The sequence below is a fragment of the Podarcis vaucheri genome (genome assembly GCF_965113315.1).
Source record: "Podarcis vaucheri genome assembly, chromosome: 2".
NCBI classification, from domain to species: domain Eukaryota; kingdom Metazoa; phylum Chordata; class Lepidosauria; order Squamata; family Lacertidae; genus Podarcis; species Podarcis vaucheri.
In genome coordinates this window covers 82244853-82260942 of record NC_138760.1, presented here as the reverse complement: position 1 = coordinate 82260942, position 16090 = coordinate 82244853, and the positions used below count along the sequence as shown (strand labels likewise).

General features: G+C 39.5%; 1 protein-coding gene across 18 annotated transcripts in view; it reads right to left on the bottom strand.

Annotated features, from left to right (window-relative positions):
* The window catches only part of ATP2B2 (ATPase plasma membrane Ca2+ transporting 2), a 358314-nt gene that overhangs the window by 66146 nt on the left and 276078 nt on the right, over nt 1-16090 (bottom strand). For 11 of the 18 annotated variants that reach the window (XM_082211882.1, XM_082211878.1, XM_082211885.1 and 8 more), the window contains 3 exons: nt 10012-10134; nt 7588-7620; nt 5310-5405 (listed from right to left, as the gene is read on the bottom strand). In XM_082211882.1, coding sequence (XP_082068008.1) covers nt 5310-5405; nt 7588-7620; nt 10012-10134 — 252 coding nt within the window. The remainder of the gene's footprint in view (nt 1-5309; nt 5406-7587; nt 7621-10011; nt 10135-16090) is intronic. The other 7 variants (XM_082211883.1, XM_082211884.1, XM_082211879.1 and 4 more) reach the window with 4 other exon arrangements.

Here is a 16090-nt window from a genome sequence, read left to right as displayed (position 1 = left end):
AATATATTTTCATTTCTTTTCCTCTGTACTGAATGTTTTCATGTAATGTTAAAGTTACAGTACCAACTGTTCACTTTTAAAGTTTCTGTCTGGAGAAAGCTGCTGCTAGGTACAAATGGCTGCTTTAAAAAAATTCACCAAATATACACAGAGAAATGCTGAATCTGGCACAGAGAAATATTGAAGCCAGTTGACAGGTGTCTATGGGATGGGATAGCAGTTGCACATTAATATATCACAGAGATAAATAAAAGGGATGTGACAAGGAAAGTCTCAGCAATGAAGCATTCTTGGAGATCCAGAAATACTGGATAAATTGCCTCTCTTGAGAAGTAAAACTATGTATTTCCACTAGACAGTGTGATTTGTACACATATACTATATTACTAAACTGCGGAAATGACTATTATGGAGTATGTTACTTTTTCTTCTAGCCCAATACTCCATTGTAAAATGTATAATAAGCATATACCAAAGGATGACAGACATGACAGAATTAGACAATAACCAGGGGTCTCCAGATTTTTTGAGCTCATTTGGGGACTATGCAAACTATTGGGGCAGAATACACACATACTTACCACAACTACACATATATGTGCACACATAAACATAATGGTTATTGAAGAATGGTTACTGAAGAATGCAGTTGGAGAGAAAGTTAAACCAGCAGCAATCATCAGGAAGATCTTGCCCACTCCTGCAACAATTAGGCTTCAAAAAAGCCTTCTGAACAAATGGAAGGCTTTTCCTCAAGCCTAACTGCAGTGAGGCAGAAAAAATTTCAGATTTGCAACTGAGATAATAATATTGGTGGACTGTGGACTCAGCTGGGAGATCATCTAAAATTGGAAAGAGCTACCTCGGAAGCACAGGGAGACATGGAAGGAGCCTTGCACCAGGCCTATATTTCTAGCAGATGTTACCGGTAATATAATATCCCTGATACAATACTTAGATTTCATTAAATAATGACACATGACTATTTAGCAGTTTTTTGGAACTATAGGTAAGTTAAGTCTTGTTGTTAGTCTAGGGCAGGATCCATCTAACAAGTTCTATCAGAGGAGGCCTTGCACAAGGACTTCTGCTTGTGCAACAGGGCATCCCCCAACTTCCCCATGCCCTCCATTTCTCCCAAAATATCTGCTTTGTTCATTTTGAAACCTATTCATTGGGAATTCAAAGGTCTTTCTTAAACCCACTACTAAAATGTCTAAGGGAGCAGACTACCCTTTAATCCAGGGTAGGGAACTTTCTCAGCCTGAGGACCCCATTTCCTTATGGTTGACCTTCCAGGGGCAATATACGAGTGGTAGGCACCTACCCGCACTTTCTCATATACTCAGATGCATCCACAGATAAACACAAATATGATACACTCATTTATGCATTCACTCACTCACATACATTCCAGCCCCCAAATTAGGCAGTGGTGTAGAGAGCTGACTCTCATGTGCCCTGTGTCCATGTCCCAGTGTCACACCATGAAAGACTCAAATTCAGTTGATTCACAAGTCACCAACTCAGGGGAGAGAGCCTTCAGTACTCCTTTCTATATCATTCTAACTCAAGGACATGGTTCTTCCAATAATTCCTTGGGAATTATTTTCCTCTAGCTTTTCCTGCTCCACAGCCACATATATGGTTCTTTAAAGATTGCAGGCAGCACTTCGGGGGTGGGGTCAGAGTGGGAAAGGAAGGCCAATGGGAACAGAAGGCCTTTGTCAGCCTTCTGAAAGCTTTGGACGACTCTTCTGGTACAGCCTAGCTTGACTCAAGTAACTGCTACCACTTCCCTAGCACACACTGAGACCTTGCAGAATGCAATGCTGGCCGCACCAGCAAATGCTTCCATATTGCAAGGGGCAACTGGGTATGATCCAGGAGATCCATGAGCTGGATCATTTAGCATTCTTCATGTTAATGACAGTTGTGTTGGAGAGAGGGACTCAGTTTAGATTGGAACTGTAGCACAAAGGAAGACTTGTACTATTTCTTCCACGCTGTTTTCTTGCTTGAAATGCACCCCACCCCCCAAGCAGCTACTTGCCCTGTGGGGTGGGTGCATGTTTGGTCTCGGAGGACAAATAGTGGTTCTGATGGGACATTTCAATCAGCTGCTATTAACATTTCAAAAATCCATGGGAAATACTGTTCACCAAAGCCTCAAGGTTAGCTTTCTTTTTTAAGGAATACTTCCATAATGACAAGTAATGAAATATGTTTTAATTTATGATAACAGAAATGAAGTTCCCATCTTTCAAAACTCAGACATAAAGTAGAAGCACAAAGTTCAGTCTTGCGTACTTAATATTTTAAAGCCACAATGTGAAGCAATAGTCATGGACTACTGCATTTAACAAAGCCTCAGCGCCTAGGGCTTGCCGATCGAAAGGTCGGCGGTTCGAATCCCCGCGGCGGGGTGCGCTCCCGCTGCTCGGTCCCAGCGCCTGCCCACCTAGCAGTTCGAAAGCACCCCCGGGGGCAAGTAGATAAATAGGTACCGCTTACCAGCGGGAAGGTAAACGGCGTTCCGTGTGCGGCTCTGGCTCACCAGAGCAGCGTTGTCACGCTGGCCACGTGACCCGGAAGTGTCTTCGGACAGCGCTGGCCCCCGGCCAATAGATGTGAGATGGGCGCACAAACCCCAGAGTCTGTCAAGACTGGCCCGTTCGGGCAGGGGTACCTTTACCTTTACCTTACTGCATTTAACTAGTACTGGAAAGTATACATTTCTAGACTATTTAAATGGATGGTTTGTATGGACTACTATATATATATAGTGTGGGTATTTTTGCCTGTTTGTTCATTGGGGATTATAGGATTAAGTTGGAAACCTAGCAAAGGCTCAAATATCAAGGCAGAAAAACTCCACTGCAGATGTAGAGCATCTAAAAGGGATCTGTGTTTTATATTGTTGCCTGGAAATGACAAGCTATCCTAGAATAGGTATTTTCTGTCAGCAATATGCATGTCACAGCAAACAAAGAAATATTTTATATCCCACATGATTCGGTACAGGAGTTGCCAACACAGTGTGGGGCAATGACACCAATCGAAACTTTAAATGGTCCCCTGGGCAGGTATCCCAAACTCTGAGTTTGCATTAAAAAAAAGTAAGTCACTAGCTCTCCTTGAAGAAATGTTATGGGGCAAAATGTACAGGTACATTCTAAGCAATTTCTGTGAAATGAGAATGAGTGAAGTGTGTCCACTTTGTATATTTTTCCTGGTACTGAGGAATGCTTCTTGTTACTATAGACGTGTGTGTGTGTGTGTGTGTGTGCACGTAAAATCAATATTATGTGATCTGCACTATCAGGACAAGCAAACTATAGCTGACTTCCCATGACAAGCATAAGGTTCTCCAGAGAGGTTGTCTTTCTAATTTTGTATTATTCCACACAACTCATGGCCACCACGAGACAAGCCTTTCTAGATGTGTAGAATGTTTATACGTGTTCTCTCTCTCTCTAGCTACTGTTGAATTTAATTATCATTTGAATGTTTTTAAATAGCTGCTGTTAACTGTTTTTAATCAAGAATGTTAATGTTTTGTTTTATACTTCTGTAAACTGCTTAGAGGATTTGTTCCAATCAAGCAGTATATAAATTTTGTTAAATAAAGTAAAATACGTACATTAAATTTTAAAATAGAGAGCTGAAGTACATGCCAGGCACTATAGTAGCTACCCCATTATAAGTAATAGTTCTCTTTAAAATGTAGGACATATCAGTGCTAGGCTACCTACATATAAAACAGGCCCTTTCTTAATATACTGTCAAAGCCTCCTTATGAAGGCTGCATTCATTTGTCTGTCAAGGAACTTTTGCAGATGAGCCTAACATGACGATGCTATCAATTTCAGCCTCCATCTCTCAAATGCAGTCCCATGCTGAGCTAAACAGACCAATTTGGTTGTACAGCAAGTATTCACAGCTCCCTAAGGGATGATTTGTGACTTATGATCACATCAAGAGTGTGATTTTGCAAGTTTCAGAAGGCTTTGTTTCCAATATGATTCAGCAGTGGAAAGAATGAAATTATAGCATGTTCAAATTTATTAAGATGGTATTGTATTCATATTTTTACCAGGAACAGAACAACCATGAAATTAGTTATGATACTTGAGAGGGTCTAGACTTGTTTTCCGATAACACACTGTACTACAACTCCCATCAATCCTGACAATTTGTCATGCTAGTTAGACTGATGGGAGTTGGACTCCAACAACATCCTGAGGACCACAAATTCCTCATTTCTGATCTTTAGGATTTCCTGCTTTCGGGGCTCCAGAAAACACATTTAACATTCATTTTTTAAACTTTCTACAGGACATGAAGTGTATCCAATTATAAATAGGATTAATAAACATTGTATAACATCCATGCTTTGGTTACTATTTAGTGGTATCATAAATAATTCATTACTACTTAGATGCTAAAAGCACAACAATGTAATCAAGCAAAGATATTATAATAAGTTTAGAGAAAAAGCAAGTGTTCTATCCAAGCTTGAGATAAAATACACCCATTCATACTTACTATAAATTTATATTATTATAAAGCAGTTTATTGTATGGGCATGCTAAGAAATGGAGTCAAGAAGCTGGCCAACATCACATTCAGAATTGCAAAGGTGAAGTTGTATTTGTTGAAAGAAAGAAAGAAAATGTATGAAACCATATCCAAGCACATGCACGGTAGTACACAGCAATAGTTTGCTATCTACTATCATTGCCTACAGTAAATGCTTCGCTCAGTGCTGAGTCAAAAGGTTGTGGGAACGCACAATAAAGCACTACAATGCTACTGGTAGTGTTTAAGCCAGATTCCTGACCCCAGCAGGATTGTTTTCCCAAAGCTATGTTGAGACTATGAATGCTTATGAGAGTGCCACACTGGAACAGTAGAATGAAAAACAAAATCATGCTCTCTTTCAAATAGACATTGGAAAGCATGGAAACAACAGCTTTGCACTGAAAACCTTGTGAGGAAATGTGGATTTGGCAGATACTTGCTGCAGTGGTTTGTTTTTAATAGTTTGAATCAGCAATAGAAGATTCCTTGATTCCTACTTGTTCACGTCCCATTGTTGCATCAGTGAGAAGCAAAGATTTTGGCTGGCTAAGACCAAGTGGGATTTTGTGGCATCTCTTATAAGCTGCGATACAATAGGAGCTCTCACAGGGTAATAATCACATGCAGATACAACATCTGTGCCGTTCATAAGAGAAAGAGGGAAGCTTATAGAGTTAAGGAGAGAAATCCATCAAATAAAAACAAGCTAGGTGTTCTTAACGTACCATTGACTAAGCTGGCATTTGCATTATCTGTGGCATTTGCACCTGCTGCCCCATCTGTAGTTGAAGGAGGATGGAAGGAGGTATGGGAAGAATCTACTGAGTAATAATGCATAAAAGGAAAAAAAAGAATAAATCATAATAATATGAACAAATTCACATGACAGAAAGGATAACATTTATGGACTAATGTGGCTTCATTTCTCTCTCTCTCTCTCTCTCCAAAACAGAGTTGTTTTAAAGTAAGCAACATAATGTCTAAAAATGGATGTTATTACAAGAATGTCACAAGAGTGGGGAACAAAAACTCATACATGGAATATTATAAAAGTAAATATGAAAGACATTTAACAGAGTTAACAGAGTTGGTGAGAAACTGACTTTACATACTACTTCTAATTCCTCTGCTCCTCCACGCAGACATTCTTAAGATGCCTCATTTTTAAAATAATAATAATAATAGGTTTTTATTTGAAGTGTAGGAAAAAAATAAAGTATTATTTAAGCACCTGCATTTCTCAGGACAGCCATAAATAACTACAATATTACGTTTACTAGAACTAACATGCTTTATTTATCTACGCATCTAAAAGGTATTCTATTTAATTCCTTCATTCGTTTTAAAAATAATAAGGCACATTTTCCAGGGTAACATTCAAAAGAGATTTTGGGAAACTCAAGAGTACAATCACGAGCCCTATTTGACTCTTTCTTTTTGTTTGTATATATATATATATACACAGTCCATTCAAGATTTGCTAAACAATTTTATTACCAATTCTGTTTTTCATTGTGCATTGAATGACGACAGAAAATCAAATCAAGTCAATCACAGTTCTAAAGTGTCAGCAGTTTCCCTTTCAAACAAGGGGTGGCAGCGGGGAGTGGGGGGGGGGAATAGGTCAGGCAAGAAGTTCCTTCACATCAAGAGGAAGCAAAAGTTCCCAGCAGATTTTGCATTGATTGGAATTTAGCTGTGCTAGAGCTGAGTGAATAATCTGCAGTGAATAAATGATCTGAAACTGTACAAATGTTTCCAGCAACAATTTTGGCTTCAAATATTCAGTGGTTCATTTTCAGTGTCACATAAATAATACCTTGGGCCAACATGCTATTTAGATAAATAAATTGTTTGATCTTAGATTTGCTTTTCTAGTACTAGATGTTTAACGTTAAGATGGTACCATGGAACTCCAGAGGTCAACGAAGTCGGGCATGTGCTAGAACACACAAGCTGGCAGGAGGCTCATCATCAAGCAGAGCCCCCTAATTCCCATCTTAACATTTTTTTGGGGGGGACGACTACAAGTGTGGGGATGAGGCTCACTAGGAGCCAGGCTGCTTCCTTGTCTGGATGTCCCCTTGTAGGGCTTGCGGAGGTCAGCCAGCCATATCACCAAGGCTTAACTGAGAACAAGTACTGCATCAGTGCTGTAGCTTGGGGTCATCCAATAAAGTTGATTGACAAGAGATTAAAGGCCGACAAAAGGAAGTACTTCTTCATCCAGCACAGAGTTAATTTATGGAATCCACTGCCACAGCATATGGTGGCTCAGCCACTAGCTTTAGATAGCTTTAAAATCCAAAGGGATTAACAATGGCTGCTAACCACAATAACTGTATGCAACCTCCAGGAGCAGAAACAGCATGCCTCTGAAATTATTGGGGACAACACTAGAAAGCTTTTGCCTTTTGCTCTGCTTATGGAATCTGCAGAGGAAACTGGCTGGCCACTGTGGGAAACAGGATGCCGGGCTAGATAGGCATGTGGTCTAATCCAGCAGGTCTTATTCTATGTTTATTTAGCTTTGTGTCTACCCTGCCCCTGCCCTAATAAGCCTAATGGTCCAATGAATGGAGATTCCAGGAGACAAAGTAGGCCCCAAGTTCAGTGAGGCTTCTTTGAACTCTTCAAGAGTTCCTCTGTCTGCCTAGCACTTCAGCCCGCCCACTGGAGTCAGACTTCTGGTTCACCCACTAGCTGAGCCATTTTGTATTGATATGTAAGTGAAAAATTAAAAATCATGGCTTCCATTTTTAACTAAGGTTTTTAAAAGTCCTTATTTTAAACGAACTTTTCTGAAATAATTCTTTTAGGGAAGAGCCACATAAAAAAGGGGTAAAAAGAACTCCAACTGAAATTTCATTTTAGATTCCAATCATGTAGTGAAGACAGGTTTTCTTGACTATTCACTCAGGTCTTTTCCGCACCCTCATTTTTGGGAAAGCCCCAGTTAAAAGCCTCAGCCTTTCCTCTGATATGGTAGGTTTCTTACTCTACCTGGAAGCTGATGTCCATCCTCCTGTTTCACACCTGTATGATGATTTTTTACAAAATGTTAATGAGGAAGAAATGCATACATCTAGAGAAATGCAAACACATCTGATTGGTAGGCTTTCAGAAAGCTGCAAGCATACATAACAATGGATGTATGTTTGAGCTTAGGAAATAGGGACATAATCTAATGAGCACTGTTGCTGTACAAACACTGCTCATTTCAGTGGGGCTCATGCCAGACTCATCCACAAGCTCTGTTTAAATAAAGAGTGTGTTCACAGGAACAGTGCTTGGAAGACTGACATTCCATGCAGCCTGATCATTACATCACTGGAGGCTTACTTGAATGACTGAAGAATGAGTCTTGAAAGCATTTTGTTAGGTGTTTTATTGGATGTGTAATGATGTTTTATGGAAGTTATATGACAAATATGACCCTCTTTTTTCACCTATCCCTCAGTTGGTGGCGTAGATTGTCTCTTTTAAAAAATTAAAATACAGGACAAGGAAGAATAAACACTAAATGAAGAAAGAGGAAACACTGGGGAGAATTACACAGGATCTTGTCACAGAAAAGCAGGCCCAGACTGTAGACTGTGGCAGGCTATGTGAAAATTACTAGTGTGTCTTACACAATTCTTGCTTAAAATATATTAGCTATAAAGCCCTCAATCACCAGCCATTGTTTTCTGAGAAGACACATTTTAATCCCCGTTTATCATATTAGCTTTACATGTAACGTAACACTATTAGTCTACATAGAGATAGAGAGTTTAGTGTGTACTGTAAGTGTAGGGAATACAGCAAAAACTACATTGAATATTCTGTACACCAAATACAAGTGCCTACACTTTCTTGGCAATTGTATTTCACTTTGTCCTAGTTTAGACTGATCTAGTCTAATACGAAACAAATGAACTCTAGAAGTACGCCTACCTTACAGACATACTGAAATCAATAGGATTTATTATCATTCCTTTCATACTAAAGCTTCTGATATACCTCTGGGGAGGAAAAAAAATGCCCTTTCTGATTTAGGAGTGTAAGTAAACTGTGTTCATGAAGAAGATTGCACACATTCAATATATTTCCTTTATTTTTATTTGCACTCACGTTAAGACTCTAACATGACCTGCAATGGTGCAAAGGGTGACTGTCACAGACGTGGTCAGCTTTGCTCTGGATCATAACCACATGGACAGCAGTTTAACTAGATATAAGACCATCTGGCAAAAGTATAAGGACTCTGGGCACACATTATTTTTGTGAAAAGGTGAGTGTGTACAAGTTTATCAAAAATTTGCTCGTTAACCATTCCTATATCAATGATGCATGGTTTGATAAAAGAGAGGAAGAAATTGTTTAAATAAGGAATGCAGGAATTGAATTGAATTGAATAATCAATAATCAATCAGTTGCAGTGAAGATTTATGGGGAAAAGAAACTTGAACAGATCCCTATTATTATTTTAGCTTTCGTTTTCATTAAGGCTGCCTGAATCTGGAAATTGAAGAGTGATCTTCACATAACTTCCCATGAAACATAAGTGGCTTTCTTTCCAAGAAATATTCTACAAAGGAGACCATCTCAGTTCAGCCTACTTATAGGCATGGGTTGGATCAAAATATTCTGTTATGTTAATGGAATGGGCTTCCATTCATGAGAAGAGAGTTCTGCTCATGGAAGCGCCCCTTCTATAAGTGGAAACGTCTTCTATCCAGAGAATAGACTGTTTAGATCCAACATTTCGATTGTGCTTAGAAAGATAAGTCCCCATCTACTACAAAAGTAGAAGGCACTATATAGATAATCGGAATGGTACCAGTTACTAAATTAACAAAAGCTGGATTAATGTTAGTTGTATGCTAACATCAAGTAAAATATGAACTGTGCACGATAAAATATGGCACAATTTAAAATTCTGGTGTTAAATTAAAACATAAAATCCAAGACTACAACAATTTCAGTTAGATCTCAAATGTGAGGATAGAAATGATAAAAGTAGTAATTTGCTTCTTTTTTAACAACAGCACTCAATTATGTTTGTTTAAATCTCTGTTTGTTATGACTTTGGGATATATAACACAGCTTGAGAATGTGTGGAACGTAGGTGAGCCCGGAACTTCTTTTTTTACTTTTCCCTTCTCACATTTTACATAGAAAATGTATGATGTTCAAAATAACACTTTGGTACACATCTAGCATGTGAAAGTTGTGAGTGTCATAGGTCCTGCCCCCCAAAATGATGGGACTGAATCAGAAATAAATGCTGTGTAGTTAATAATAATAATAATAATAAATTTTATTTATATCCCGCCCTCCCCAGCCGAAGCCGGGCTCAGGGCGGCTAACAAGTAGTTAGTTTGTGTATCAGTTTTATGTAATAAAAACAGACATTGAGGAAATTTGATGTGATCAAATTTGCACCTTTCTTATCTTTCTTCTCCTCGTCTTCACCAGCGCCTAGCAGAGTAAAGATGATCCCTGTTTGAGAATTAACTCCTACAGCAGTAACAACCATTCTTCCAGAACCTTCCATGACATGTGTACCTAAAAAATTTAAAATATAGATATTAATACTTTCTGCTTTGGAGGTAATGCTGCACAATATACTATGATACTTTTTTAAAAAAAAACCCCAACCTTGTCCCTGTGATATGATCAGGTTTCAATCTAAGATTACAATGCAATCCAGAATCAATTTTGTTTAAGACCAGAGAAGTCAATGAGCTTTAAACATTCTCCATTCTGTGGTGGAGTGTGACCTAAAGTTTCATCTTAAGAGCTAGCGCAGTGGCTAAAATGAACCCAGGAAGTAGCCAAGTAACATCCTCTCACCCACAGTCCCACATTTGCAATATGAAGGGAATGATTACAGGGCTATTAGACAAGTTTTTATACAAGTCCAAGTAAGTCCAAGATAAAAGAGTGAATTAAAATGTAAAATATAAGATCAGCAAAACCAGAACATTTCATCTAACACTAAAGCATTGTCTTCGTAGGAGAGAAGAAGGAATCAAAGCAACTGACTGGAACTGACATCCCATGCTGCACTGTGAGGGCAGTTTTCTTGTCCCTTCAGCAAAGCGCAGGAAAGAGCATTACCAAATTGCCTTGCCCAAGCACAGATATGTTCACTGACTTGACAGAGCGTATTAGAAGATGTAATGGAATTGCCTTCACAGTGCAGTCCAGGAAGACAGGGAGCATTATCTGGTAGCCTTGACGATGAGGTGGGGGGAAGGGTGCCTCTCTTCGTGGACTTCACTGCAAGACCAGTTTTATCAGATCTCACAGCAGGGCGAGACAGAGAGGATCACCCAGACAGATGCCTTGGCAATGTTGGGAACTGTTTCCTTCCCTGGCTGTCACACAATCCGTGCTTGGGGCTTATCCATTCCCCTGGGGAACCCCAGCCTTAACGCTGAATCTGAACAAAAAGCAATTGGGTTTTCTGCAGATTGCCATTTGTTCCAATTTAGCACTGAAGAGTGGGTTTTCTGGGGGAAAGGACAAAGGCTTGGACCTGTGCCTAGAAAGTGTGGGACAAGCTGAAAACTGCTTAAACCCATGCTTGCTAGGCACAGGGCAAGCAGAAGTGTGGATGAGCCCATACTTTCATTGGAGTAAAAAACATTTTGCAAAAAGGGATCCTCTGTTTTCACTCAGAATTTTTTCCCTAGTCCCAAGGATCAGTATCAGCTCACATCTATATCCATCAGTTTGTGCAATTCTGGCTATAATCCACTAGACTCCCACCTAAAAGCAAATCCCTGTGAACTGAGTAAGACTTATTTCTTAGTAAATCCATTGGACCTGTCTGAGTAGTGCACATTTTCATTGCAATTTTCTACCCCTTGTTTAATTTAAGCTAATGGCAAAGCTTTTGTCCTGACTGTGTTCTTCAAAAGATATTGAGATGTTTTCTGATATTATCTCCTGCCTTAAAGCATGCGTAGGTAATTTCAGATATAGTATGCAATTTAAACGGCACTAAAGTGGGCTGTACATTTTTAATGGATATAATTCATTAATATTGCATCGGGCCTGCGAATTCAATTTCTTTTACTTCTGTTCATTAAAAGCTACTCCACTGCACTGAGACATGGGATGTTAGTCTGAACCAGAGGGTCTAATACCAAGGCTTGTGGTTCCTGAGACTCCCAGCTGCTCCTTCAAACCATCCTGTACTTGATTCTACAACTGAACCATCCCCCAGTGTGTTTCCACAATATACCTCCCACATGTAAAATCTGAATATTATTCTTACAAACCTTTAAAGGAATGCATAATATAAACTGTGTTCTTTACTGCAGTGGAGGACGGGGCGGACTTTTTAAAATCAAACTTTTTAAAATACAAATTTTGGTTGCACATGCAAGAGCTTAGCTTTTGTTGTATGGCACACTCTTCCTGATAGGTTCAGGTGTGTTACTCAGTTCTCTCTAACTTGTCTACAGTTGTCTTTTCTCTTTAACTTTCATACTGTCCAAAAATGTTAGGTTCTTTAGGGAATGAGCTTTCCCCCATCCGTCTGCTATTGTCATCTTGTATTTCTCACTATAAATACAGTTCTCACTTCTGTCAATTATGCATAATTTAATTGCTTCCCCTTATCATTGCTGCTCCTATCTAAAAATCACCCTTTGGGCCCTTTCCCTAGTATGTCACATTTATAATTTCATTACCATACAAAACTCAGTGAAGAAAAAGGGGGTTCTTTGTTTTTGCTTTCAGACATATGGTGCCACGGATACTTTTCATGATGGCTTTTTATGTCACTGTTATCATCCAATCTTAAAAAACAGAAATGCAATCTGATTCTTCTGATAGCTTCTCTCAAACACCTGGGAAGCCATTATATCTTTGAAGCTAATACTTGCTTGAATTCATCCACACATTTTATGTATATTCATGGTGGTTTCATTGCATTAATTTATTTTATTTTCATAACTGAATAAGTATATCCTTATTTTTGTAAGCAGAAAATCTATTTCCACATGCTAAGTGATTTTTTTTTCACCTTTTGCATTAACTATTTCTTTCTCTCTAGCCTGTGAGCCCTGATTTTCCAGTAAAGGGTCCTGATTCCAGATCAAGCACTTTCTCTAGGCTGCTGTGCATCACAAGTCTTTTTGCAATTCTTGTAGGGCATACAATAAACCACCACTGACACTGGCAGAGAGAAGAAGACAGGCAGAGACTTCATCAGACATCAACTCCTGTCTCAGCTGGACTGTCCCTTCCCAGGACCATCTAAGACCAACTGTTTTGTGTGACGACTATGTTTCACACTATTGCACACCTGCTTCTGGTTTAGCTGGATTGTTTTTGTTTAAAGTTAGGTTCCTATTGGGATATAACACTACTAAATTAAACAAAACAAAAACAAAAAATGCCATCTCTGAGACCTTTCCCCCACATTTAGCTTATAGTGAGCCTAAAAGAGAAGGGAAAACCACAATCTTCAGTGCCGGCACTGGCATTAGGTGGGATGAGGCTTCTGTCTCCAGCAGAGGAAGCCCCTGAGGCTGCACCCCTGCAGGTGCTCCACCTGCTCTGCTGCATCCACCAGTGGCAAAAAAGTGGCACCGACATCAGTGATGATTTCAGGTGAGATCTCAATGAATTTGGCCAAGGTCTTGCTGAAATCACCGAGACCTTACCCCAAATGCTCTCTGCCAGTGGCAGCGGCAGAGCAGGCAGTATAGATAGCAGTGGCAGGAGCAGGTATGTCTGCAACATCAGACACGGTGGCACTTCCTGTTTCGCCCCGAGTGGTAAAGCGGAAAGCGCCGCCCTGACAACCTCTATAACAAAACTTGCAAAAAATGGAGAGGTTAGGAGTGTGTAAATGGAAAAAAGATAAAGCTTTGTTATTCCCGTCGAACTAAAACTTGCCACGATAGTATGCAAACACAGATGTTCTACCTGCAGATATAAGCAGGTTGTGGTTCAGTTATGCAAATGAAAGAAATAAGTAACCTTGTCAATGCAATGAAGCAGCTAAAAAAAGCATTCAAAAGTGAGGACAAATTCAAGCAAACATCTGCGTGTTCAGTGAAATCAAAAGAGCACAGGGCCTCTTAGGTTGGAAGCTTGCTCTTTCTGTTTAGCAAGAAACCCGTACTGGAACATTTACTGCCAGAGAACCAAGAGTGAATTTGAGTTGTTTTTCTCCAGGCAGTGACTGACCTGATTCCTTAATATAGCTGCATTTATTTATTTATTTAGAAACTAATAAAGCACAATGACCACCAGCATTTCTTTGCTTCTCGATGAACTAATATCTATTTATTTCAGGTTTTTCAGACTCATGCTATATTCTGGTGTGCATTCACTGTATAACTCCTAAGTTGTCTTAAAACAAAGTGACCAGCTTGCCATTTCTGAGACCAGAACTATGCATTTGGTTGCCAAAGCAGAAGAATGCTGGAATGGAGCAATTTACAAGACAGAAGCAGTAGACAGGAGGTGCACGTGACCCTTCTCTCTACTTGACGCTCCCCCCATACACAGACACCGCAACGCCTCCAAGCTGCATGTGCCAGTTTAAAATTGATTAAATGCATCATGTGTGCATGCTTTCCGTGTCATCTGCATAGCACTGTCCTCATCCAAGTGGTAACTCACACTTCCCGCCGTTTAATGAGAATTTTCCCAATGTGTGGATAACGCAGAAAAGAAAAAAAGAATCCAACGTAAAATTGGCTGTCACCCCATTGTGGACATACTGAAGTGCATTTAGTGTTGGTAGTTGGGATTTGTTGTTGCTGCTGCTGTTGTTAATATGTGTGGGTGCCATCGATCATCATGTCCCTACTTCCATTAGTTGGGTGGCCCTCAGTGCACTGCTGCTGGGGCCAGAAGCCACATGTGTGCTTTTAATGTATTAATACACTATTTTGTGGAAGTAGGGTATATCAGAAAACTTGTACCTCTCTCTTTTTTTTAAAAAAAGTGGTCACATACACAGGTAAGCAAATTCCCGTGTGCATACCCACAAGGCATCTCAAGTTCCCAGAACTAAAGAGAGTGGGAAAGTACCAATTGAGGGGAAGGGATAACAACAGACAGTGCAAATGCATCCAATCAAGTACCACCCACTAGCTTGAATGGAAAACATTTGAGATAGAGCTCAATTGAAAGCACTCACATGTGGAAGAGCATGCACAAAAGTGCATATGGAAAAAATCAGGTCTGTGCACTTCACATGCACATTGAAGCTCTGGTGAGCACACAGCCCAAGAACCAGAAAACAAAAATGCCAAACCTAGTATTACTCAATGTTTTCGGTATTAAAAAAAAGAGAGAGGTAGCTTTAATAAACAACAGTAAATTCCCAATTTATGTTGTCTGATCAGTAAAACAGCAGTAATAGGTGCAGGCTCAAGGAAGGTCTCCCTTGGGTTTTATTGGTTTTATATAGTTTCAATTATTATTGTATCTGGATATTATATTAAAAAGGGGATGGTTAGACCAAAAGCAACCACAATATGTACCGTAATATAAAAGTTTCAATGTTATAAGCATAAATTGACTACATTTGCACGCTAAACCACAGTGAAGTATGATGTGACTCCCATTCTTTCCTCTTCTCCAATGAAGTCAGAAGACGAGTTTGGAAGCTTATGCTTTTGGTTAACTTCCAGCAAAGGGGGGAGGTGTGCACCAGTGACTTGAACTCGCAGATGCAAAAGAAGAACAAAGAAGGGAACTAACTGTCTTTCTCTCTGAAAAATCAAGCTGAAAACAATGTGCTGGAAATGGAAAATCCCAATACATTTAGCAGTACTCTGTCCTATTTGGCACTCCAAAATATGTAGCAGCCAAAACATTAATTCTAATGAGAACAGAATTACCACAAACACAAGTGGTGTGAAGGCACAGATGGCAAGCAAGCAATGCTAAATTGGAAGAAGTAACTGTGATAGTAAGACTTGTAGCCAAAGCAATGCTGTTGTAATTCAAGGAGAGCACTCTGTTACAAAATTCAGAATTGGAAAGGTGCAGGAAAGAATTATTTAGAACAGCTAAATGCAGTATAATCAACCTGACAGGCCATAGGGTAGCCATGTGCCCTACTTTACAGGAGGAAAATATTGAGCTGTTCAGTCCAAGCCTGGCTTGAAGATTAAGAACCATAAGAACATAGAGGAGCAGCTGTGAAGTTTATTTTCTTTTTCGGTAATGCACTTCCTCTTTTTTTGCCTAAGTGAAAGTGGCTGCCGTAAGACCCAAACATATCGAAAGGATGCTTGGGCCATAATTGCTTCTGCCAAGAGTAACAAAATGGCATATGTACTTCTAAAATAAACTGAAACTTTCATATGGGTACATTCTACAACAGTGGGAATTTAAGTATGAAAAACAGAAAATAAATCTTCAGGCTGAATGGGAGGTGAAACTGAATGGCAGCTAGTTTGCTCAGGTTTTCCTATTTTCTGTTTCTGGATTGACCTCTGTGCTGGGATGCAATGCACTAACTCAAATGCCATGCACAAAG